The following is a 25,300-nucleotide window of genomic DNA, read 5'->3' on the forward strand; positions in this document are numbered from 1 at the left end:
GATATAAAAAGAATTAAGTCGATGAAACGTGGGGACAGTACCATGGGATGAATGCACGTTCCCTTTACTGGTTGATTCTATAAAGTCTAATTACAATTGTTTCATTGTCAAACGAAAGATGATGATGGAACCAGGTATATACACATATAAGGTAACTTTGCTTGAACAGACTAATATAAGGGCTACATCCAGATTGTGCTGCAAGGGTCCACAAAGGTGACCTTAAGGGTATAGTCGATTATAGCAACTGGAAATAGGCACTAGAGTAATATTAGTACTACCCTAGCTTACAAAATCAAGTACTGTAACGACTGCCTGAAATTTATTAAAATTTGTAGCCTAGTAAAGTACGACTAAGTATGCAAACAAAAACTATTTCAGCAACGACCCGTTACAAACACACACGCTCCCTATTTGTCTTAGTTGACTTTTGAATATGATTAAGCACCTCGTCTAAAAAATACTTGCAAAGTCATATTAGATCAAGTTTGGGCATCATCGTTCCTTAAACTAGCAAACCATAAAACGGTGCAGTTACGAGATCTCTGCGACAAAAAATCTCTCGTATAAATATTATAATCATTCTTTGCAAGCAAATTCAGAACAAGAATGTTTTTGAAAGTATGCAGCACACAATGCTAACAATGAATTCCTAAAGTGTAGCCCATAGTGTGGAATCGGAAAAGCAATACACAAGCGATTGAAATGTCATAAAAACGATGGAAAGGCGTAATACAACGGAATATATACTCAATGTCTGTAGAGAGCTAATAGCATTGGGTCCGAAATTAGCTAGCTGTAAACGAATGAAGAAGAGGGATAGAAAAAGGGTTGAAAATAAAACAAGCGGCGGGCATGGCAGACATTAGACAGTGATGCTTAGAAAAATAATTAAGCGATGTGGGAGGGCCCGGCTTAAAAGTAATAAGCTGCGGCACATTTTTATTACTGTTGATTCTGTTGCTCAGAGGGCTGTTGTGGTTGAGCTGGAGCTTGGACCTGGTAAGGTTGTTCCGATTGAGATTGATTTTGTTGCTCCTGTTCCTGCTGTTGTTGAGGCTGTTGTTGCTCCTGCTGAGGTTGATTTTGTTGCTCGGACTGAGACTGCTGTTGTTGAGGTTGATTTTGCTGTTCAGGTTGGGATTGCTCCTGTTGAGGTTGATTTTGTTGCTCAGGCTGAGATGGCTGCTGTTGAGGTTGACTCTGCTGCTCTTGTTGCTGCTGAGGCTGATTTTGTTGCTCGGACTGCTGACCTTCCTGTTGTCCTTGCTGCTGCTGTTGCTCCTCCGGTTTTGGCAATTCTGACTCATCACGCCAAGAAAGACCTTCCTTTTGGTCGAGAATGGCGGAAAACTTGTCAAAGTTTTCCTTGCAGGTACCGAAGTCCTTGCAACCAGCAAAGTGGACACAAAAATCGCCATCATGCCAATTGTAATCCTCCATGTGACTACTGTAAGCATTGATGAGGCGATTTGATACAAGCGCAACTCGCTTACGAAGTTCAGGATAATTAGAGATCATGTGTCCCAAGACCTCTTGCTCAGCAAAGATCCACGACTTTTCCAAGAACAGGGGCTCAATCCATACGTCCAACAACCACCGTGTAAATTTCGTGTTGCGGAAGAACATGCTACCGGCATTAATGCCGTTCCAATCCTGACTGATAATCAGGTGAATGTCGTTCAAGTTGTAGTCGCCGGGCGTTATAGTGTTGTCGCTAATACCCGAGCCAGGTGTGTACCACCGGTTGCGAAAAATGGTACTATTGAGTTTGTCGTATCGCAGCAGATCGTTCACCAAGTGAAAATCTCGGTTGATGATCAGAGCATCATGGTCCAACCACCAGATCCACTCTGCGTCTGGATAAGTGTTCATTGCTTCACGCAAAATAGGAATTTTTGACCATGCAGGAGCATGTTGCTTGCTGATTTCGTAATTGTCAACATTGCGCTGCATGAACTTAAAGCCGTGGCGTTCTGCGTACGCACGACGGTTCTTAACAATACTTTTAGCCAAATAGTACATAGATGATTCGGGGTGAGACTCGAGGTTCGAAGCGAAGACCATCACCACTTTTTCAGGCGACGGATTGCTGTCGCCTGTAGGTCCAGGAACCACAGATGTGCTTGTGGTCGTAACACTTTCAGTCACATACTCAGTGTGGTGCTCTGTTTGTGTATAAATGTACGTTTTTTCGACCGTAGTCACTGGAATAGAAGATGAAGCTATACCATTCGCTTCATTTTGTTGCTTTTCCCGATGGAAAGCACTGTTTTGCATGCGTCGATCCCATGATCTATTCCAAATCGTACCAACGGTAAAGGCAATGACAATAACACTGCCTAAAATCAAATGAGAACCAAACCTCATTTTTTCAAGACAAAATCAAGTGAAGAGTAAAACAAAAAAGCAAGCAAGAGATGAAAAGGAAAAAATCAAAAAAAAAAAATCAAAAAAGAAGAAACAAAGGAAGGTGAGGAAGAATGAGACGCACGGTTTCACTTCCTTCAAAAAAAAGAAGGAGAATAGTGTTAGTGAAAGGCGTCTAAGTATGGACAAGCCTCTTTTAGTCCCCCTAGTTCGTTTGTTTAAAATAAACCTTTAAACGAATCGTCCTTTTAGCCAGAATTGACTGAAACCAAAAAAAAAAAAAAAAATCCAACGAACAAAAAAATAAAAAGAGAGAGAAAGACGAGAATAAGAGGTTAAAAAGACAGTCTATATCGAGTACTTCACAAATAAGAAAAATGCAAAATGAATGACTTCTAAAAGAGAAAGAGAAAAAAAAACGGAAAAAACGTAGACAGTGTGAAAGTTCTCAATTGCTGTACTGACGTAATGACGGTCAGAAATATGTCAATTCACCAAAAAAATGAGTTCTTTACCGTTTCCTGGTCTCCTACTAGTAAATTACGTGAACAACCCGAGCTGCTTTAAGGAAAAAACAAAGGTGGAAAGATGCCAAACTTCCACCGCTACGAGGAGATGCTGCTTAACGTAGTAGGAAAAAGAGAGTGTGTGAGGAAGGGAGGGAGGTGAGTACGACCGGCAAATAAGCTTTATACGTTAATGAAGGGGATGAGTTTACTAAGAAGGGAGTGAGTAATGGGGGATTCCGGTGTTTTAAGGAAAAGTATTTGGTTATTCTGAGAACAGATATTTGGTCGTCATAACAGTCGCGGCTGCATTTGTTGATTTCGGAGGATTGGCTGTAACGTCGAGGCCTCCGTCAGATAAAATCGTATCTTTAATGCAGCGAATGAAATTGCTAACTGATAACCTTAAATTTTTAACGCATCAATCGGATGGCGCCAATAAGCAGGTGGTGAAACAAGTATGCAAATGGCTGGATAGGCCCCGTGGGGTTAATTGGTATATTTGTAATTACGTATTCCTTAGTGATGATCAACACACCTCCTTTACTGCCACCAGAAAAAGCATCATGCAACCCCATAATAGTAGTCCAAGAGACGTTTGACTGATTTGTTGAATAATGTTTTCTAAGAATAACTTCAAATTTATTAAAAAATTAACTGATCTGGACAAGACGGATAGCAGTAGAAACGGGAGGGGGGAATAGGCCAGAAATATTCTCGATGTCCGTTCATTGATTGAGTAAATATTGTGGTGTGGGAAAAGCTCGGTAGTTATAATATTACCATTTGTTAGCAGGGAAAGAAGCTGCAGAGATAATAAATAATGGCTAAAGAACGAATCACCGACAACCCTGCACTTTAAAATTACCGATCCACGTGTCACCGCCCCGCCAATGCTTAATTTGAACTACTGAAGGACAGAGTTTCAACCGTGGGTAGGAAAACTTTGGCTGAGACAGTTCAACTTGATTAGACTGCCATGAACTAGATGGGATTGAGGAGAGGTGACATGGAGTGGCAAAATGTGATGAGTAGATTTTGCGGCGCACGAATACTATTCGACACTACTTGGCGATATTTATTCGGTAAGTCTAGAATTGAGGTTGTAAAGCTACAAGGTGGGAACGTCAAATGTTTACAACGTTCCATTTACGTATAGTAGTCATTTAGACCAAGAGAAATGTTGGGTTTTGTTGTACAACAATCGTTGTGTAATCTCTCTACGTTTTCGGTTACACAAAACTCATCTCGTCTTTACTAGGCCCAAGAATGTAAAGTTGTAATTCGAGTTTTCACTTTTATATATGATTGGCGGATTTGTCGCTTGCATTATTTTCGGATAACTGCCCCGCAAAACAATATTAAAGGAAATTAGGATTCGAATGTTGTTGACTCAGCTCATATGGATGACGGAAAAAGAATTAGTTTCTACGTAGTCGAAAACAATCGAATTGATAGGATTTTCCAATAGCAACCACAATCTTAGCCAGTATTGGTCCGTTTTAGCGTGCAGTAAGGGTTACAATTAGCACATGGTTGTTGTCTTAACGAAATTCACAGCAGTGTTCCTTCAGTTAACAAGCAAAAGAACAATGCCTGCGGGTCATGTCAGTCAGCTCAATGACATAGCAAAATCACGTTTAATCCCAAACACAATCGTGATGGTCAAACGAACAACTGTCGAAGTTGACTTTATTTCGTCGGAACTGCACATTGCTTATGCCGCCTATAATTAGTTAACATACTTAAATGAGATAATGAGTAAACAAATGGCTTTAGTTGGGCTACAGACTGCTTTGAAAGGTGCATTTAACAGTAACAGCGTCATGAATAAGGGTTGAAGGAATGAATGACCTTGTTGTACACTGTCGCTAGAGACAAACGCTGTTAAGTACTTTCTGAAATTACGAAATCGTAAACGCGGATTTCTTATAGAGAAGAGTCTGTTAGTCAAAGATTACTATTTCTACAAATCGAAAACTTATACTCATCTTCTGCTCACTGTTGCGATAAAAAAGGAAGAGATTTACTTTCTTGCATTATTCTATCTATGCTCCAGTATGAACATGAGCTTGTTAACTTGGAAGCTGCTCTCTATCCGAGTGTTTCGTTATCAAATAGCATATTTTTTCTTAAGAAAACATGACTTAATCTTTTTAAAACCGCAGTCGACTTTTACAACGCTTGCACAGCTGTATCTTAAGAAATGGTAATTCTAATTCTAGTTTGCAAATGCTTACTGTTCTTCCTCCTATGTGCTTTATCACTCACTTGCTATAAGCAAAAAAGATGATTTCTTTAGAACGTGTCCAAATTAAAGTTTTTACTAAACACTTATTAATTCATCAACATCCAACAAATGGTTTCCCCCTTAACAGTGTCTGCTCCTGGTGTCAATTGGTTCACAGTCAAAATTTTAATAGCTTAGTAAAAGTTGACAGCTATAGTGATAGCTACTGTAATCACTGCTACGAGTAATGCTAAGCCAAACAATCATGTTCAGCAACTAGAAACTCTGTTTTTACCTTCAGAATGTTCTCAATGCTCGCTCCATACCCCAACCCAGCTGTACGGAATTTAATAATTTCTAACCTAAAACTCGTGCTCATATATTTTCTCTCTTATTCTAATTCTAAAAAAAAATTGTTTTGATGTTCTGTGTCGCATTTTTTTTAATCATGTATTACAAAACAGTTCGCTTAAAATAAACCTTAAACGCTTAATTGGGGAAGCGATAAAACTCATCGCAATAACTGTCAATTCAATTACAAAGCAAACCAACAGCCATCCATGAATAATTCATATGACACATACACATAACGTCTAAGTAGATTGGTATTGCAAGTTCCAATATTTAAGATCCAGACGCGTCATCTTTTACAGAATTGTTTATTCTGAGAAAACAGACTGAATGACTCTTCTGTACAAACTAGTTTTTTAACAACCCTCTTCTGTTCATTAAACAGTTTTTATTTCTTTCGTTTAATTTGCTTCAATTCTCGCTAAAGTTGTGAATTTCTCTCATACTGCATGTCCTCGTTAAAAAAACTCATTGGAAGGACAGTTGAATTTCATGGATGGCTTGTTAGTGCGAGTAGGCGAATTTCAAAAAATACCAAGTTTATGCAATTGCGTCAACCTGGAGGTGAGTTGATTCAATTGATCGATAAAAGACCACCAGAGCAACGAGCGGGTGATGCAAAAACGAATTGCTCTCCTACCGGGAACCTCCCAGCAGAAAGTGTTGTTCGTGTTCGAGGTCTCGTATGCAAACGCCCACTGAAAGACCAGCGGCCAGGACAAGAATGCGAGGTTGAAGTTCAAGATATTGAGTTATTGAATGCTGCTGACAGTCCGCTCCCTTTCAATCCTCTCCAACCGCCATCAAACATTCTCACTTGCCTTCGACACAGGCATTTATATCTTCGTTCTCCTCTGATGCAAAAGAATCTTCGATTGCGTTCAGAACTGTCTTACCAAATTCATTCGTTTTTTCATGAGCATGAATTTTGTGAAGTAGAAACACCCCTTTTGTTTAAAAGTACACCAGAGGGAGCTCGTGAGTTTCTTGTTCCATCACGACATGACCCTGGCTGCTTTTATGCGTTGACTCAAAGTCCTCAACAAATCAAGCAAACACTGATGGCAAGTGGCTTTCATCGCTATTATCAATTCGCGCGTTGTTTTCGTGATGAAGATTTGCGAGCCGACCGACAGATTGAGTTTACTCAAATTGATATGGAGATGGCCTTTGTCTATAATCGAGAACAAGTTATGTCAGTAGTAGAAGCCCTGATACGATTTTTGTGGAAACGTGTGCTAGGCCTCGAATTAAAGTCTTTTCCCCGATTAACTTATAAAGAGGCATTGGCACGATATGGCACCGACAAGCCAGACTTACGACACGACACTTCATTCAAATGTCTTAACGAAATACTACAATTAAATTTGCAAAACGATGTTCTCATAGAAGCATTCCTCGTGAAACAAGGTGGTCATCATCTTTCGGAAAGCTTTTGCAAAACACTGAAACACAATTCCAAACAAAAACTGAATTATATTCACGTAAAAAATGAAAATATTATGCATTCATGGTCTCAACAACTTCCAGAAACGAAGTTGATGCCACACGAGACGACACGGTTAAATGAGTTCCTTGGTTTGGAAGTTGGAGACATAATATTCGTGTCCTCTCGACCTTCACATTCGCCTTTTGCAATGACTGCGCTTGGCGAAGTATACCCATTGGTACATAAAGCTTTGACTGAAATGAAGGTTGCTCCGAAATTAAATGAACATGAGTTTGCATTTACATGGATTGTCGACTTTCCGTTAGTGACACCTGACGCTTCAAACCCAAATGCATGGAAAGCAACCCATCATCCATTTACTGCACCACACCCAGAGGATATTCATTTGTTACAAAACAACCCTTTGGATGCACGCGCTCTGAGCTACGATCTAGTTGTAAACGGTATCGAACTCGGTGGAGGAAGCATTCGAATTCACGATTACCAACAGCAGTATGAAATATTACGAGATGTGCTCAAGTTGACAGACACAGAAATCCGTTCCTTTGAACATCTATTTACCATTCTTCGCAGCGGATGTCCACCGCATGGCGGATTTGCTTTAGGCTACGATCGCTTGGTCGCACTTATGGCCGGTTGTCGCGATATCAGAGACGTAATTGCTTTTCCTAAAACAGCAAGCGGAAAAGATTTACTTTTTCAAAGCCCAGGTCCCGTTTCATCATCACAATTGACAGAGTACAAGTTACAGCTCCAACCTTCAAATGCCGTATAGTCGAAATCTAGTAGTCTATTACATTAAGATGGTCATCTATTTTCTACCCAACCTTGCAGCTTTGAAACGACTAAGTCGAGGAAGTTCAACGCCGTTCTCATCCACGGGAATATTGGCTTCTTCTTCTTCTGTTTTCCGATAACCGTCCATATATTTCCCCATCATTTTTCTTCTAAGTTCATAGTATCTTTGGGACATTTGACGGTCTTCAAGTTCCTCAACACTCTCCTGCTCAAATGGTTTCCCATCTGGTGCGGGCGCTGATGGGGTCCGTTCAACAACAACATCACTTACAGTTTTTGTTGCAGAAGGTTTATCTTTCGACGTATCGGTCACCGACTCATTATTTAGAGCACCTTTCAGTTTCTTTTGTGAATCGTGTTTTTCGATTTGTTTCGCCTTTTCCTCTGATTTCTTCATCTCGTTTTTTATTTCAACTCCAGCAGCTTTGCATTCTTCTCTAAACGCGGAGATGCGACTTTTCATACTTTCCGCTGGGAATTTATCATCGTACTTTTCCGGAGGTGTTGGCATATGCTCCTTACGAAATACTCCCTTTTTGCCAAATGTTTGAACTTCAATTGTATCTGCAAAACGAACTTTTCGAGGTGTTTCCTGAGATTGTGTTTCGGATTTAGTATCAGTAACGTGCGATTCTGACACGGGTTTCTCATCTTGTTTTTCAGTACCGATTACTTGGTTGTCTGTATTTGTTCCTGTAGGATCAATATCGGGTTCAGAAAAATAGTATCGTTTTGTGTTCAAGAAAGGAAAGTTGTAACGCATTGCAAGCTCATCATCGTCGTCCTCATCGTCCTCATCGTCATCTTCGTCTTGAACGGTTCCACGAAAAAGATCGTCATCTTCGGGCATGTAGTAATCATCATCCTCACTATCCAGTTCAGACGTTTCCACATGGTCTGGAAACTTTTCTGGATTAATGACAATGTCCTCTGGTTTCACATTTGCAAAAGGAGTATCATACCAATCGTACTTAACTGCTTGGACCTTGTTTCCATTGGCGTCAGTGAGTTCCACGAGTTCGGGCAGCGAGGTGTGATCCATCTCCTGCAAAGAGTTCTTCTTCTGATCTTTCTCCAATTGGGGCTTGTCAGTGTCCGATGGCAACTCTTTGTCAGCTGTTACTTTTGTTGCATTCTCAACGACGGATGGTGTTACATCGTTTTTATGTTCTTCAGTGCTTTCGATATCCGCCGTGATGTCTTCGTTTTTCTGTGTTTGTACCGTTTTCTGTTGTTGGGCTTCAGCGCGTTTCTGACGGAAACGAGATATTCGCTTGGGTGCTTTCGTTTCTATCTTTTCATTCTCTTTCGCAACGACCTCATGCTCCTTTACACTTTCATGCACGGCAGTTGATGAAGATGCGGACGATTCGGAAGGCTTTCTCTCCACGACGTTTTCCTGCACTCCGGCAGGAACAATTGTATTCTTGGTATCTGCTTTGACTTCCGAAGTGAGCCTGGTGTTTTCTTTCGCGCTGTCTTGACTTGCTACTGAAGCCTTAGTTGGTAGTGAAATCTTTGTACCACTTAAATCATTTTCCGATACCGTAATTTGCTTAGATGATTTTGCGGGTTGTTGTTCGGACTGCTCAACGTGATCATCTGGAAGTTCTGTTATAAATGTTTGTGGGCTTGAACCTGCCGACTTTTTTTGACTAGATCCAACGTTTGTAGATGTGTTACGCTCTGAATTCCGTGCTTTGGGCTTATTGTCTGTATTTGCCTTTTTCGTCTCCCCTTCAAATCCAGGAAGCTGTTTCACTACAGAAGCATAATCAGTCAAAGAAGAAATCTTCTGCGGTGTTACGCTTGAGCTAATAATGTTTCCATTCTCGTCAACTTCCTCACGGATATCCATGATAGGGAGACCCTCTTGATTTTTTACCGTAAGGCTCTCCCTTTTCCGGTTAATTGACTCAAGAAGACTGGACTCATGTTGCTTGATCATCGACTGAATATAATTTAAGACTGAACAATGTTAGCTTCTCTATACCGCATCGTAAAATAAGTTTCTCTATAGCGTACACTGTATATGGCCATAAACATCGTTTCCGGCACTGTATTTGGATCCATACTCTTTACATTCCTTATCCATTTTCTCTAAACAGTCTGAGATATCGTCAAACTGTTGACAGATGTGCTGCTCTAGCATCAAGAGAGCGACTTGTTTTGAGTCGGAAGCCATTTCGTATTAACAAAAACAAAAAATACACAGTTTTTCACAGTATAAAGAATATAGAAATCGTCCACCGGATGCTTTGCTGAATTCTTATTTATAATATTCCAGACGAAACGAGAAATAAACGTAAACGATTCAAAATTGTTTTAAGGAAAGATCCTTAATAAAATATAAGCAAAACAATCAACCTACTCTTTAATAAATAGGAATTAACAGAATGATTGCAGAGATAAAATCGGTTCCCTGTAATCAACCACTGGCAACAATCTCTGCGGATAAGAGGTTTGTCTGTTAAGACGTGTGTTTCGTTTGTGCTACTTCCGTCAGGCTGCAAAAACCATACACACCGTTGACACCCACGGAAAATCGGTTTCCACTGTATGACGGCAAAAGAAACAAGGTGCTACTGATATGAATGGCCGGAATGAGGGCAAAAATTAATTGAAGACGCGAGCTGTACGTCGGGTGCAGATGAGATCGACTCGCAGTGGCTAACGGTGTATTCAGTCCCAAACTAAATAGCCTGTTGAATTCAAGGGAAATGGGCCTTCATTCCTCTACAAGATATGATAGAGCTTCACCTGAGTCGTCTATGCAGCTGTTTTCGCTGTATGCTGCCGTCAATTCTGCACTAAGTTCCTTAGAAAGAAAAGACCGACAAACCAATGCGATACAAGCATTCCCTGAAAGCGTAAGTGAAGCTTCTACGGATTCAGAATTGCAGCGGCAGCAACAGCAGGTGCCTCAAAGCGTTCCTCCTGCAGTTCTTTTCTCACCGTCTTCAATACCGGAAAATCCAAAGAAAAGAAAAGCAAGTTTTTCAAATCACCAGGACCCTTTGATTGCACAAATTCGAGAAACAATTTTCGATCACTTAAATCTACTTTTAAAAAAGGGCAGTGCTACTTCCAATGCCCTCTGTAATCGTATACGGGATCCACTGAATCAGTACAACCAAGCCAATAAGCTGGTCACCATTTCCTATCAGCATGCCTCTGTTGCACAAAAGTCCTATGGTGCAGAAAAACGTTACCTCTGTCCGCCTCCGCTCATTTCTATAACTGGCAACACTGGATCAATATTGGGTCACTCCTTTTCAGTGCAGCTAGCCATCACAAATGAGCAGGGTCAACACTCGAATCAGGTGTCTGAAAACTTTGCTGAACGTCAATCAGTCGCTTTTCGTTCTCTTCACATTTCCTCTTCCATTGCTGCCAAGGCAAAGAGTTTTAATCTCAACATAGATGTCATAAGTTCTTCAGACGATGTTTTGGCTCAAATGGTTACAAAACCCATTAACATTATATCTAAACCATCAAAAAAGGGAAGCAAAAACCGTGTTTCCAATTCTACTCTCATGTCTGGCGCCATAATCAGTTTATACAACAGAATCAATTCTCAGACTGTTCGTACAAAATACATGTCTGTTGCCAATGGACGTTTCTGCTTGCGGAACGAATCTTGGACGCCTTTGCAAATTCGTGTGTACGGTGCCAGTGAAAGTTCATTTCATCAACCCATCATGTATGGTTCACAGGTTGTTCTCTACAACGAGCGAAGCGGTATTGTGAGCGATCCGCTGTACATTCATCGGGTTGACAAGGATCAAATTGCACCTGATGATGGTTATCTTGGGCAAATGCATCGTATCGTTCTTCGTCGAGGCCAATGCAACAACGAACCCAATGTGTTGAAACCATACGCTAATCAACAAGGCATGGATTTTGTACAACCACTTTTCCTCGGGGCAACAACAGCCCAAGAAAAAAGTACTACCGGCGACATGGACTTTCCCGTCGAACTGGAACCGGCTACTTCAATTGACGAGAGTGGTTCAATCCGGGTCAGTGATGCAGTTTGCTGGACCGTTATTGGTATTTCCCACTATGAGTTTTCGATGATGAATGCTCTTAACGCTCGTATCACTCAACCTATTACACCGTTTCCAGTAGTCGAAACATCCCCCAAGTACATTGGGGAAACACATTCACTGGAATTGCTGGTGAGTGGTTGTACCCCTAAAACACAAGTTTGGTTGGGTCCTTACGGGCCCTTGGCATATACCAGGCAGGAAACAGAAAAAGCAGACGAGAATCTGCTTATTGTCTCTCTTCCATACATTGAAGTGAATACTACAAACCCGTGGACAACTTTGCCTTTGCTCTTCACTCGGCCAAACGGACTTATTTACGTGGGCAAGTGTGACGTTGTTGTCCGCTAGAAAAGCATGAAACGATCCTGAAAACACGCAGTGAATGTCTCGTTACAGGAAAAATTGATTCATTACTTGTTAAATGTCATAGACATGAAATTGTATATAGATCTATAGATTATGCTTTAACTTCATTCTCTTCCGCTGTATGGCGACGCATAGTTCTACCATAACAGATATTTTCCACCTTCTGAATGCTAGAACGCATTACTTCCAATTTTTGAGTCAATGACTTGCGTTGACGGCGAGTTGTGTGTCCAAGAATTTGTGTGCAGCTCATTTCGAGGGCTTGCAAGAAAAGTAAGCTCTTCAACAATTGCTCCTTCTTCAGTTTGTTTCCATTGGTAACGCAAAAACGCATAATTTCACCTGTCAAATCACATAATCCTAAAACATAGTCTGACGGAGGCAGCACTACTGCGGTCTCGAGTCTTTCATATGGAAGTACAGTTCCATCCGCCAACCAATGCTCAAATGTCACTGCCTCAACATACTCCTGGAAACCGGGGGAGTATGCTTCACAATACTGGTCTGAAGAAAACCCGTCTAACTCAGCAGCAAGCTCCTGCATTTGTTTCTGAATGCTATTTTTATATGGTTCACAACATTCCGGTTTCTGTTCAAGGGGAAATTTTTTAGAAGCTGCCTGATGAAGAGCAAAAATCATTCTTTTGCTTTGGATGGTAATTTCTCTAGACACTCGAATTAAACGCTCCCGTTTGTCTTGATATTCTTGCATCACTTGACGAAAGACATCGAACTCCGGCAATGGAGACTCCGTCAAAACCTGGATTTTGCATTTCTTTTTAGGAGGAGCAGCCATGAGAGGAATATGGAGAAGGAACAAAAAAAAAAGGAATACAAAATGAATGATAACACCGCAAGCAGTCTTCATTAAGAAGAAGACACCATCAATGGATAACTGGAAATAACGCGGTTCATTGATTCTGTCGCGAAACCCGAGACAATGGTTTTCTGTGTATGAACCAAATATTATCTGCGGCCATAAAACAAAATCAATATCATGCAAAGAAAACGACACAGTTCATTAACTCGTTTGTATTTTATTTCACTCGGCACAAAAGCATTCCCCCCAGCCCGCTAGAAATAGCATCTTCAAGACCAAGTATTCCACGAGAAGTAGACACTACAGCAGTCTCTCCGGGTTCAAGCCCTCGAGCGCTTGGAACATCGTAACCAGTAGCAAATTTCTTTAGTGCTGGAAATTGAAGAGTTACTTCCCTGCTGGGTTTTGATATTGCTCGAATGCTCTGCAGGACTGGCTTCCCTTCAAAGTACTTTAGACTCAACCAAAGGCGACGAGTGCTGATGTTTTGACGTGTCAGGGGAATTTCAATTTCGTCTGGAGCAAATACAGACCCGCGTTGAACAGCTGAAATAAAGCCCTGCTTGTAAAGAACGAGTGAAAGTCCCAGAGTTGACTTCGTCAGAGGAATTTTAACCATGCTGAATCCGGCGCGAAAAGCATTTTGAATGATAGAATATGAATGAATGAGCTGCATCAGATCGTTTGCCCTCCGTACGGGATTCGTCAATACACGTCGATTCCTGGTCCTTTACTCGAATTGAACCCTGCCGTGGAATTCGACCGCATGTGGGGGTTTTACTGGTGTGGGCAATATTTTGGTGGTGAGTTACGGGGCAGTTCCGCGGCTGAGGGAAAGTTGCCCGCGGCGTGGATGCCCCATCCTAACAGCCGGCCTCGCCGGTTGGCGCTGTCCTAGAGCAAACTATTGAAACAAAATGAAGCTGTTTTCAATTGCATGCCTTTTTACAGCCGTCAGCAGTGCTCTCTGTAGTTCATGGGGTCTTCTGGATGCCTCTTTGAGAGTGCGTAGTCCCAGCACGAACGTAGGCGGTTCTTTGAAATTAAGGTTTGCTTAATAACATGAGGAAAAGACGCGTCGCACATTGCTAACGTTTGTTTTTCTATAGAAATGACCAGTTTTCTGAGGAGACTGAAGTCCCTGTCAGTCCTTTGAGCAGCCTTAGTCTGTCCATAAAAGCCGGTGTCGATGGAATTGCTGCTCGGCCTCACCAAGCTCATTTGGCTATTACAGTGAAGGATCAACCCAGCCTTGAATTGGTTGCAGCTATCCCTACCAAAGAGGACGGTTCTGGATCCTTGAAACTGGTAAGTCCGTTGCAGCTTCTGTACGAATAATCACTGACACACTTGAAAGCCTCTCAATGAGATTCCATTGAAGTTCCTCAGCAAGCAATCTGATCTTGCTCTCAATATTCTCCTCGGTTCGTTCGGTGATGCTGAAGCTGTTAAAATTCCCGTGGGTGTAATTCCTTCTCAATCTTTGGAAGCTTTTGCTGCCACTGAAAAAGATGAAAAGAACGCCGAGTTCAAGGAACAACCCATCATCGTTCATCAGTTTGCTCCTCCTCCCAAAGATGCCAATGAAGCTCTCAGCTATCTTACAATGGGTACAGTGGTTGCCGGACTGGTCCTCCTTGTCTCCGGATGGTTGTGCTTAAATGTGAACATTGATGGTCTTGGACACATGCCTATGGGCAAGACTGTGTGTCGCTTGCTCTTCTTTGCATGGATCATGGCTGTTGAGGGCTTGTTGGCCAAATACTGGGTTTCGTTGACTTTCTTCCAGCTTGCTTCCTATGTCCCGGGTTTTGCTTTGGTTGGTCTGCTGTTGTCAAGAGGCATTTAGACGATGCTTGCTCAGTCTCTAATGGTATGAATTATTCTCAAAATGTCATATGTATGCCTAAACGAAATGATTTGAATAAGACACATGTTCCCGTATGGGTCAATGGCAGACTTGTCATCGAAAATACTCATCAATCCGTCGCTTACTCCTTTTCTTAACGGACGTCTTTGTTTGTAAGCACTCTTTGATATAAGTAACACTGAGACACTCCTCAATGTGCTTATCCACAGAACAAGCGTCGTTTATTAGGTAACGCGAACATATGGGACACTGAACGCCGTTCTCTTTGGTAAATGACTTAATAATAAACATGTGAGCAATGCATAGCCCTCAAAGCAGTTGTATACTCCACTTACCAATTTTGATTCTTCGTAGATGCTTGCGTCTTGCAGCTTTGTCATGCGTACCCCTAACAACCGCACCTGGACAGGAAGCTCGTAACTCAGTAATTGAAGCACATACTTGTAAATAATATCAGACTCATTAGTATATGTGTTCAAGTTGGTCTGACGAGTCCGGACTTCAAACGAGGTTGTTTTGAGCTTTAACACAACAGAGTTGCCAACGAGATTTCTTTGTTTCATCGTTTCAGAAACGGAGAAACATAACTGCTTTAGCTTTTGTGAAATGGTTTTTTCACTTCCCATAGGTATTGAAAAAGTCATTTCGTTACCGATACTTTTTCGGTTTGAAGCATCGGTAGGTTTCACAACATTGTTTGATATACCAAGAGCGTAGGAAAGAAGATTCTGAAATGACTTTTCCTGAAAAACATAGTAAAGATAACCTTTTCGACGGAGGATATCACCACAGTTGTGAACATTCAAAGAAGATAATTCTTGTTCGAGAACCCGACCAATTCCATTCACCTGTCAGTCAGTTAGTACCAATAATAATACATTATGATTAAGTTCAAGATAAACCTTTCTACAGGGTAATGTGTCCATGAATTCTAGGATTGCTTCACGCGTGCGACCAATAGAGAATTGGTCGTTTGGTTTTCTCATGTTACTAGCAATCTTTGCAAGCATAAGATTGGCACCGATGCCGCAGCTAACAGTGATACCAGTTTTTTCGGCCACTGTCTGCCGCAAATGCTCAACAACAGCTTCCACGGTTTCTTCTTCATTGTGCTTTGTCAAGTAATCTGTGAGATCAAGATAAGCCTCGTCAACGCTTGCCTTACACATGTTTGGATCATATTCCTGAAGAATTTTTGCAATCTCGGCTGACTTTTCCTGATACTTCATCATGCGTAGAGGCAGGACTATTAGATTTGGACATAATTGACGCGCAATGAATTCTGGCATTGCTGAACGGACACCAAACTTGCGTGCACAGTAATTCGCAGTACCTTGTATAGTCAGTTATGTTTTACTCCTTTACATTTAACACACAAACTTACATAAAACGCCTTGTCCCACAGCCATTGGTTTCGTTTTGTATGCTGGTTTTTCCAATTCCTCTACAGATGCGTAAAATGCATCGCAATCAACGTGGACTATGATTCTTGAAAGGTCTCGTTGAGCCTCCATGCTATTAATAAGTTGATCGATTTTGTGCATATCCTCGGACCATTTCGCTGCCTTTTCAGGATTATTTTCGAGGCCCAATTCCAGTTCTTCTAATTTCAATTTCATTTCCTTATTCTTTTCCTGCCAATAACGTGCCTTCTTCTGTTCATTTTCAAAAAACTTGCTGCCTTTAGAGGCCTCGTAAATAACTTGATTAATCTTTTGCTGATCCACCTCTTCCTGACCTGGTTTCATTACAGACGGACCAGCAAGTCTGTGCATTAAGTCTTCATTCTTGAGATCATCGTCATTTGCTTCATCCTGGCTGCAAATCGACATGAATTAGAACTTTCTGACATGAAGTCGCTACGAAAGTGACGCGTGGTGTAGGATTTTTCATTAAAAAATTAAACTTTCCTTGGGACTAAGTCGACGCTAATTGGTGTTGATAGCCGACAGGTAGCCCGACTTGCGACACAGTTAAATGAAAAACGCGACACGTAAACAGACACAGTTAGAAAACTACTCGGATATATAAACAAAATTGGCATCACTAGGATAAATGGAGATCCATCCTGATTCCTTAAAGCACATGCAGCATTCATACTTTTTATTGTTGAATAAACCCAAGACAGTACCGTAGCTAATACAATTCATAAATTTCGTGAATCACTAAAAGGACGTTTTATCGGTTTACTCGTCATCCTCGAAAGGGTACTCAAAATCCTCTGGAGGAGGAGCTTCTTGCTCTTGAGGTTCAGTTTGTGTAGGCATAAAGTCAGTCTTCAGTTCAATAAGATCAGGGGCAGTCTCTGACTGGCGATCAATCAACATTAAGACACCACCCGTGAACTTACGAACGGGGTAGTACCGTGAAGACGGATTAAATGTGATGTATTCGAGTTGAGCAGGAAGGACACGAGAAAGGTTTTGTAACACTTCTGAGTCAGCACTTTCCTTCTTTTCCGAAGATTTTGATTCGGGACTACTAGGAGTTTGCTCGCTGTCTGTTTGCATCTTCGTTTCGCCTTCGCTCTCAGCCTTTTCATCAACCTTCATATCGGAGTCCTCTTCCTTAGCCTGCTTCTCCTTTTCAGCACGCTTAGCACGAGCCTGGGCCTTAACGGTTGTGGATAAAACAGCTGTCTCAACCTTTTGAACGGCTTTAACGGAAGGAAGCTTTGTTTTGGGAGGGTAAGCGAAAAGCTTGGGATGAGCATTAGAAACGAAAGAGAACTTGGGAGCCTGCAAGTTCTTATCCAAACCAATGAGCGCAGTAGGAGAGAAGGACAAGGAAATGAAGTGTGTGAGGGGGTACCAGTACCAGTACTGCAAGAACACAGCAAAACCGACAACAGATGAGAGTTTCAAGCTGCCTGTCGAGGTTTGAAGTGCAAATGCAACATTACGTCCACCAGCATCGATAATTCCTTGAGCTAAAGCAGCACCAAACTTAGCAAGAGCATCCTCGTGTTTTTCACTAATGACTTGCTCAAAATGCTTGCGAACCTTAGCACAATGAGGAGAGGTAGCGTCATTGTGTTGAGTCAAAATCATGGCTTGAGCAATCATAGCGCCTTGACGAACAAAGTCAACTGCATCCTCCACAAGACGACTAAGCAAATCCAGAGCAGCCTCGTTTCCAGAGTTTGCACACGCGATACCCAGTGCGATTGCACTACCGTAACGGACGTGGGAGTTATAACTATCAACGAGGAGTTCGATTGTTGAGATAACAACCTCAGGCTCACGGAAGCAAAGGAAACCAAGAGCAGCGACAGCAGCGCGACGGACATCATCATTCACGTCGGTAACAGCCACGTGCAAAAGTTTCTTCAGCAGCTTGTTGTTTCCTGTACCGCAATAGGCCAGTGCGGTAGCAAACATACCACCGTACCGTAAAACGGGATCTAAATCATCTACCAGTCTATCAATAACGGCATCTGCTTCTTGTTGACGACCGTAAACGATGAGGGCAATACCAATACCCAAACCACGAACGATTTTTTCATGTTGAGTCTCGTGAGCATATTGGATCATCTCATCAATAGCAGTGGCAGAGGCGGTACCAAGCATAACCAAACCCATGGCAATACCAGCAGCGGCACCAGCAACGGCATTATCACTGAAAAGGACATTCTTAATGGCTTCGTAGATAGTTTCATCATGACTAGCCATTCCAGCGAGACCAAGACCCAGGACAACACCATGTTGGACAACTTCATTTTCTGCGCGGTTGAGGTGTTCACGCAGAAAATCTGTGATTCCACGACCGTGGTTGGCGTGAATTAATCCCATGGCATACAGGGCACCACCCTCTGAGTAGACCGAAGTGGAAGGTGACTCGTCGTCAGGCAGGTAAGGCCGGAGGATGTTCATCGACTGGTTGTAGTAGCCCTTGTGAATAACGCCCAAAGCGGCTGTAGCCGTGAACTTTGACCAGTTATTGGCCTTTGAAAGCCAAGAAAGATTGTCGCGGAAAAAGCTGTCAGAAGAGGTGCCGAAATTCATGAAGGCATTAGCAAAAGTAACAGCATTATGGAAAATTGAATTCCTTGATTCCAAAGAATCTTTTGTCTTGTTGAGAATGAGGATATCAGTGTTATTATGAGAATAGAGGAATTCTCTGTGGTATTTCACAGTTTGATCGCCTGACAGAATCGAGTGTACACGAGTCCACGGTGAGTTCTCGTCAACCTTTTCATCGCCTTCAGGGTTTTCATCATTTTTCATCTTTGGAGGTGGAGGAAGTAAATCGGTAACACTGTTCAAGAATTCTTGCGTTGCAGAATCCTCTAAATCAAAAGCAAACTGATACGCCGTGAGGAGGCTCTTGTCTTCTGCGGTGTTCGACAGAAGCTCTGTAAGCAATTTAGCAGCAATAGATGCATCGTTCAAATGAACAACACACTTGCCGACCGAAAAATAGTCGGGATTAGCCTCACGAGTGAGAATCTCTAGCAGGAGTTTCAGCAAACGGTTCCGAAACTCAATATTAAGAACAACACGCATAGCAAGGTCGAGCACGTACGCCCGCAAACTCTCATCTCCACTAGCAGTAAGCACATGTTCAATAATATCAAGACGGTGAGCCTCAACAGCAATGCCTAAGACATGTTGCCAATCGTTGTTTGCATAACATTTTTCAAATATCTCATCAACGATTTTCGCCAAGCGTCCGTCAATCTCAGGCGAAGAAGAATCATGATAACGCTCGACGCTTCGCTCAATAAAAGCATCAATGAATTTTAAAGTCATAGCCTCTTTGTAATCTGCATTACCATCGGTTTTAAACATGGGACCAGATGATAACGCATATAACATTGCATCTTCGTGCTCTCCCAAGTAAAAGTAAACCTTCGAGGCGATTAAAGCAGCCAGATTACGTTCAGGAAATGCTGTGTCTTCATACAGAATTTCAATTTTTGAGATGTAGTCTGAAACTTCCGGCCAGATTTGGTCTATAAACTCATATATCTTTTTTAAAGCGTGTACTTGCAGTTCTTTCTCCTGCTCGTCTAGCAGGGCCATTAAGCCGCCAGCTGACGTGGCAAGAGAGGTATTTCTCGATACTACCGTAGCCATCCTGTTATAACTTCTACTGTGCTGCAAACAGGATATTTGCGCTATTTTTGGTAAATTGGCGAGGATGAGACGTTGCTTGTTGTTGGCAGGTGTGAAGTGCAGTGCCGGCTTGGCAGAAGCCTGAAGTGGGATACGTGGGGGCGTTTATGGTGGTGCACATGAAAAGATAAGCTTAAATACACGTGCTTTAAGTTATACCGCTTAAGGTTTTTGATCAAGAGAGACCGACGTGTTTTTATTGAACGATGGCAGGATAAAGTGTGTGGGGAATTCACCCGAGGGTCCCGCATCCCTAACCGAGTCGAGTCTCGTCGACACACCTACGGCTGCCGTCTCAGAACCAAAGACGTAGATTCTGTTGAAATTCGGTGCAACATGTCCAATTTACGCCGGAATCGTTATTCGATTTCGGGAAATTTGTGTAGAGATTTTCAGCCGTCTTCAGAGCGAAGAACAAGCCCGTCGACCTCACAAACTGTATCAGCATACGGGGCTTCCAACTTGAGAAATGCATGTTACTATAAAACACCTTACAGCCTGTACGCTATGGATTGGTGCAAAGTACAGGGACCTGCTCAAGACTTTATAGCATGCGCGAGTTTTACAGAGGAAACGAACAACAAGGTTTGTATACGTCAGTGGAATTGACGAAGAGACTTGAGCTGGGGCGGGTTTCGTCTAGAAATGTTCTGATTAGGTTGACTGCTTTCGTATTTGTCCGTTCTTATCTTAATTCTCACCTTGTCAATTCGTTTCCATCCAGTTCGTGCTAACACATACCAGATTCAGGTGTTTTCTTTGAACCGCAGCGGCCAGGGCCAGCCGTTTCTTGACAAGACGCATTCTACTGTAAACAATTTGGATTTTCCTTGCACGAAATTGCTGTGGAATCCTTCTCGGACGACCCCCAGTGAACATCAATTCCTTGCTTCCAGCGATCAGAAGCTCCAACTCTGGCGTGTTGCAAATGACGCCCATCAGAACGATGCCATTGAAGGTGTTGCTTCGTTTTCGAATGTACGTGCATGCGTTTCTCCCGCTTCACATAGCTAACTCAATCTTTGCCAGGCGAAGACAAATCGTGCTGCACCGCTTACCTCGTTCGACTGGTGCAAAGCAGACATCTCACAAATTGTCACTTCAAGCATTGATACTACTTGCACTGTGTGGGATATAGTGACCCAACAGTCAAAGACGCAGCTTATCGCCCATGATAAGGAAGTGTTTGATGTACAGTTCTTGGCAAACAGCGTAGACGTGTTTGCTAGCGTTGGCGCAGACGGCAGTGTTCGAATGTTTGATTTGAGGTGTGTTTTGTGATTGCCTATGAATTGGCTCGGACTCGTGTCTAACTCCTGTATACAGATCTCTGGACCACTCTACTATTATTTACGAAGCTGAGCCGGCTTATGTTCGGCCAGCCCGTATATATGAAGACTATACGGCTAGTGCTGCGGCACCGCTTCTGCGGCTTTCTGCTTGTGACGTGGATCCCAACTTGATGGCGACCTTTCACCACAAGTCGTCTAATGTGCTTATCATTGATATTCGTGCCCCGGGACAGTCATCCATGACACTCCAGGCACATACGGGTGCTGTAAATGCGGTGCACTGGTTGCCTGGCAGTCGGTCTCGTCTTGTCTCCTGCGCTGAAGACAAGCAGGTTCTTTTGTGGGAGCTCAACAAGGCCGAGTCATCGAATTCTTATTCTCACCATCCTCGTTACAACAGTTTTGTCAAAGAAAGCTCAATTATTTCTACCGAATCGAAGACAGAGTCAGGCAGCTACAGTGCCAGTGCCCCAGTCTCAGGAACCGCTACACCTGCTACAAAAGTCATTGCGAGTCCTTCTGCTTCCTGGCTTGCAGACACGGAGGTGAATAACGTCTGCACTTCCGGAACTGGCGATGCTTTCGCCGCCGTCCATGGAAGGTACGTACCACAAGACTGGCAAAAATTTAGCAGTCAAACTTTTTTTTCGTTGTATCCATATATGTCTCTCCTACTAACTCTCCTCCAGAACTGCTCAAGTATTCTTCCGTAACGACTATAACTCGATTGTACAAACTTAAAGATGTTGAAGTGACTCCTCCACTTTCTGTTCCATACTCACGTCCGATGACCACTGCAGACAACCTCCACGAATCATTGATCCCACATCAGCAAACCATTTTTGCACTGCAACCTGCCATTCATTGTTCTGTATGCGTTTTGGATTCACACGAATGTCGGCGTTTTCATTTCGCTTCGTTTCATGAGGATTTTTATGAACTTTAGTATATGAAATGTAAATTTAGAATACAATCCTGTCCTCTTCGTACTGCACTTCTGTTTTTCTCTGTTCCGCGGCTTTTCCGGTCCTGGGCTCCGGTAGCCGACACCATTTTTGCTGCATTTTTTGGTGTAGTGGCCACTCCGTTTCCTCCCACCACTACTGACGTTTTCCCTCTTCTCCCTTGAAACAACTCGCAGCAAAGAGGTCGTAGGCTTCCCACCATGGCTGACGACGGACTTTCCAAACTCAACCTGGAAGCGTATTTGGGGGATTCCGGGAGTGCGCAGGAGTTGCTCTCGTCGCTCGGGATTAGCGCCATTCCCCCGGCTACGAACCTGGGAATGGATCACAATTCGGGATTGGCATTTGACCCGACAAATGCATCTGAAGCAGCTTTGTTTATTGCTCAGCAGGTAAGAGGATTTGAACAATTTGTCGGATGGTGAAGTCTGACGGGAAACCCGACGCAGGTTGCAGCAATCAATCAGCCTCCTCCTCGTAAAATGTCTTCTACAGAGAAGACACGGACGGAGAACCGTGAACGGAAAAAACGTTGGAGAGAGCAGAACGAAGAACGAAACAAAGATAACGACTTACGGTGTCGGGTCAATAAACGGGCCCACAAGCTGTTTGGAACGGATCCTAGTCCTGAAAAGAGTGCTTGGATTGAAGCAGAGTTCTACAAACGACAAGCAAAACGTCGTGAGAAAGAACGACAATGTGCGAACCAGAACAACAACAACAACAATGTTCTGGGTCGGAACATGCAAAACAATCTGCTAGGAGATTTGGGTTTGCTTTCTACTAACCAGGCTGCGGCTGCTCTGCGCGGAAATGCGATTAACAACGCACTGAACGTCCTTGCCAAGGATCCCGACTTGATCAACAACTTGCTGGGGCAAATTGACTTGGACCCTACGAAAACAGACTTGCTGGGTTTGGGAGCAATGCCTCCCCCGCTTCCTCCCCAGCCTGAGCATGAACTAGCAGCGTTGCAAGAGCACAACGAGGCTCACGACGCTGCAATGCGCCAGTATGAGTTGCAGCGCCAACAACAGGATGGTGTCTTACTCCCAGGCCTCGCAGGACTTGATAGTCTGCAGGCACTGCAGCAGCTTGATTTCACAGATCCTACAGTCGCACTGCAAGCACATGCTCAAGCGAGCTTTCAGGACCTGTTGAGTCAACCAGACTCCACGGCTTCGCTGTTTTCGGCGCTTTCTAGTGGAACTGGTGATTCGCCGGGTGTACCTGACGCATTGGTTGATCCATTGGGTGCAGGTCGCGAGTTTTCGTTACCACCCGTGCTTCCGCTCGACTTGCTGGCCCCAGCGACATCGGTAGATGTGTCTCAAGTCTCATCGCCAGCTTCCGACTCCCATCTCGACTTGTCACTGCCGCCTTCGGCCACCATTGACAGTACACTTCCCGTCAGACCAAGAAATTACAAACGTGATTCCTACCGTATGCTTCCTTACTACAACAAACGGAATACCGACAGCGCTCTCTCGTCGCCTTACGATGCTTTGTCGCCCAAGTCGCCAAATCTGGACGTGACCCTTCAAGGACTGAGTCGCCCGCAAACTCCTAGCGCTCAGTCGGTGAACGGAGTTACGGGCAGTTCGCTTGTTGACGTGAGTCTAACTGCATCTCTCACCAATTTTACAACTTCTATGCCCCCTAATGCCCATTCATCCCAATCCTTCTCCAACCGACCCGACATTCAGAAAAAAGCACATGCCCTTGGCTTTCCACCAATGCCGGGGAACAAAATTGAGTTTCAGCGGACAAGTTCTGTTTCGAGTTCCGCCGCCGACGGCAAATGAGACTTGTTTAACGAGTACAATTCTGTCCATGCTCAATGAACTACACTACTGTTATGTCTGCGTTTCACTCATCACTGAACAGGTGCACGTGCATTCAAACATATTATCGCATCGAGGTCTTCTTTCTGAGTCTTTCATTGCGTGTTGTGTGTGTGTGTGTGTGTGAAAAGTGTCTGCCTTAAAGCGAGTGAATTTCTGCGGGCTTCATGAAACACAAGTTCTCACATTTGAATCTCAGAATGTGGGTTCTAATGAACGTTCCGTTCCGCTCTTTGGAACAATTTTTTTAAACAATGGGTTAAAGGGGTTTTGCTTTTTTTGGTATCGGATTGATGAAGAGGAAACGAAGCACATAATTCTCTTTCTACTTAAAATGCTTACTTGCACAAGGAGTCATCGTGTAGATTGTCTAAATCAAAGCTCTGACTCTTTCTGAAGTGGATATATTTGGATACGGTCACTGGGATTGGCATTTAACTCTTGGAAGGGTTCTAATGCGACTCATTTTGCGAATACCGTACCGTCTAGCATAAACACATCAAGTCTCATAGGGAACTGAGGGTGTGTTGTTGAAGTAATTAAACGTCTGGCATGTTTCAATTCAGCCTGGTTATGCTCGAGGTCAGTCTGAACTTTTCTTCAATACTCTTTGGTTTTTTACATGTGCGATACTATTTTTTTTCTTTTTTTTTTGTCTTTTCTTTTTGATTTTTTTCTTGTTATTCATACCGTTTGAAAGTTAGTGTTCCTGTCTTGTCAAACTTCTTATACCTTACGAACTGACTGGATTTTGAAACATGTCGACTTTTGACTTCAATTCAGCGACGCGTGTCTTGTTGCGAAATGGGTTGCTGGACATTGACAAATGACGTTTGGCTAGTTCAATGATCGGGTCATGTTGCTCTCGCTCTTCCAACTACTGAAAGGAAGAGTTGTTTGTGTTTGTGCAAGTGAGCTACTCTGTTTTAAGAAGATGCTGATGTGAATGGTTGCATTTATCTGGAAAACGGCGTTACACGTCTGGTATATCCTTTCTAGTATTTTCGTTTTATTTTCATTTTTCCTTTTTTTTTATTAACTTGTCGACAACAGCAGTTGTTGGAATTTTTATTTAATAATTTTACCTTCAGTTCTCTTAATATTAAACACGAAGAAATATTTCGATTATTGTTACATGTTGTTTGCGAGCTTCTCTCCCTCTCTCTCTTTTTTTTTTTTTTTTTTTTTTTTTTTTGGGTTTTCTATAGATTTTTGTCTAAGTAATAATTGCTCCATTAGGTATACTATATTTTTAAGAGAATTCGTTCT

At 42.7% G+C, this 25,300-nt stretch overlaps 11 protein-coding genes across 11 annotated transcripts; 5 read left to right on the forward strand and 6 right to left on the reverse strand.

Annotated features, from left to right (window-relative positions):
- Positions 1-159: 159 nt before the first annotated feature.
- SJAG_04095 (alpha-1,2-galactosyltransferase) lies at positions 160-3,166 on the reverse strand. The gene has a single exon (XM_002175181.2). The coding sequence runs from the start codon at positions 2,368-2,370 to the stop codon at positions 946-948; it is 1,425 nt and encodes a 474-aa protein (XP_002175217.1). The 5' UTR covers positions 2,371-3,166; the 3' UTR covers positions 160-945.
- A 2,740-nt stretch (positions 3,167-5,906) lies between these two features.
- SJAG_04094 (aspartate-tRNA ligase) lies at positions 5,907-7,682 on the forward strand (the record flags this gene model as incomplete). Its single annotated transcript, XM_002175180.1, has 1 exon — positions 5,907-7,682. One exon carries the CDS (start codon positions 5,907-5,909, stop codon positions 7,680-7,682), a length of 1,776 nt encoding a protein of 591 aa, XP_002175216.1.
- SJAG_04093 (fungal protein) lies at positions 7,668-10,202 on the reverse strand. Its single transcript, XM_002175179.2, has 2 exons — positions 9,731-10,202; positions 7,668-9,673 (listed from the first exon to the last, which is right to left on the reverse strand). Exons 1-2 carry the CDS (start codon positions 9,888-9,890, stop codon positions 7,719-7,721), a joined length of 2,115 nt encoding a protein of 704 aa, XP_002175215.1. The 5' UTR covers positions 9,891-10,202; the 3' UTR covers positions 7,668-7,718.
- Positions 10,203-10,318: 116 nt separating this feature from the next.
- On the forward strand, positions 10,319-12,105 carry SJAG_04092 (CBF1/Su(H)/LAG-1 family transcription factor Cbf11; the record flags this gene model as incomplete). Its single annotated transcript, XM_002175178.2, has 1 exon — positions 10,319-12,105. Exon 1 carries the CDS (start codon positions 10,426-10,428, stop codon positions 12,103-12,105), a length of 1,680 nt encoding a protein of 559 aa, XP_002175214.1. The 5' UTR covers positions 10,319-10,425.
- A 35-nt stretch (positions 12,106-12,140) lies between these two features.
- SJAG_04091 (hypothetical protein) lies at positions 12,141-12,943 on the reverse strand. Its single transcript, XM_002175177.2, has one exon. The coding sequence runs from the start codon at positions 12,917-12,919 to the stop codon at positions 12,215-12,217; it is 705 nt and encodes a 234-aa protein (XP_002175213.1). The 5' UTR covers positions 12,920-12,943; the 3' UTR covers positions 12,141-12,214.
- Positions 12,944-13,160: 217 nt separating this feature from the next.
- Positions 13,161-13,619, reverse strand: SJAG_05320 (ribosomal protein subunit S8; the record flags this gene model as incomplete). Its single annotated transcript, XM_002175176.1, has 1 exon — positions 13,161-13,619. The coding sequence occupies one exon, from the start codon at positions 13,617-13,619 to the stop codon at positions 13,161-13,163; it is 459 nt and encodes a 152-aa protein (XP_002175212.1).
- A 151-nt stretch (positions 13,620-13,770) lies between these two features.
- On the forward strand, positions 13,771-15,120 carry SJAG_04090 (oligosaccharyltransferase delta subunit). The gene is made up of 3 exons (XM_002175175.2): positions 13,771-13,991; positions 14,053-14,251; positions 14,301-15,120. Exons 1-3 carry the CDS (start codon positions 13,861-13,863, stop codon positions 14,790-14,792), a joined length of 822 nt encoding a protein of 273 aa, XP_002175211.2. The 5' UTR covers positions 13,771-13,860; the 3' UTR covers positions 14,793-15,120.
- SJAG_04089 (DinB translesion DNA repair polymerase) lies at positions 14,907-16,870 on the reverse strand (the record flags this gene model as incomplete). Its single annotated transcript, XM_002175174.2, has 4 exons — positions 16,198-16,870; positions 15,716-16,146; positions 15,149-15,661; positions 14,907-15,089 (listed from the first exon to the last, which is right to left on the reverse strand). The coding sequence occupies exons 1-4, from the start codon at positions 16,643-16,645 to the stop codon at positions 14,907-14,909; spliced, it is 1,575 nt and encodes a 524-aa protein (XP_002175210.2). The 5' UTR covers positions 16,646-16,870.
- SJAG_04088 (19S proteasome regulatory subunit Rpn2) lies at positions 16,804-20,040 on the reverse strand. Its single transcript, XM_002175173.2, has one exon. It carries the CDS (start codon positions 19,889-19,891, stop codon positions 17,000-17,002), a length of 2,892 nt encoding a protein of 963 aa, XP_002175209.1. The 5' UTR covers positions 19,892-20,040; the 3' UTR covers positions 16,804-16,999.
- A 151-nt stretch (positions 20,041-20,191) lies between these two features.
- SJAG_04087 (WDR68 family WD repeat protein) lies at positions 20,192-22,162 on the forward strand. The gene is made up of 5 exons (XM_002175172.2): positions 20,192-20,515; positions 20,675-20,908; positions 20,960-21,198; positions 21,257-21,823; positions 21,912-22,162. The coding sequence occupies exons 1-5, from the start codon at positions 20,267-20,269 to the stop codon at positions 21,961-21,963; spliced, it is 1,341 nt and encodes a 446-aa protein (XP_002175208.1). The 5' UTR covers positions 20,192-20,266; the 3' UTR covers positions 21,964-22,162.
- A 99-nt stretch (positions 22,163-22,261) lies between these two features.
- On the forward strand, positions 22,262-25,202 carry SJAG_04086 (transcriptional regulatory protein Spp41). Its single transcript, XM_002175171.2, has 2 exons — positions 22,262-22,579; positions 22,637-25,202. Exons 1-2 carry the CDS (start codon positions 22,388-22,390, stop codon positions 23,990-23,992), a joined length of 1,548 nt encoding a protein of 515 aa, XP_002175207.1. The 5' UTR covers positions 22,262-22,387; the 3' UTR covers positions 23,993-25,202.
- The last annotated feature ends 98 nt before the right edge of the window (positions 25,203-25,300 follow it).

This window comes from Schizosaccharomyces japonicus (genome assembly GCF_000149845.2).
Source record: "Schizosaccharomyces japonicus yFS275 unplaced genomic scaffold supercont5.2, whole genome shotgun sequence".
NCBI lineage: Eukaryota > Fungi > Ascomycota > Schizosaccharomycetes > Schizosaccharomycetales > Schizosaccharomycetaceae > Schizosaccharomyces > Schizosaccharomyces japonicus.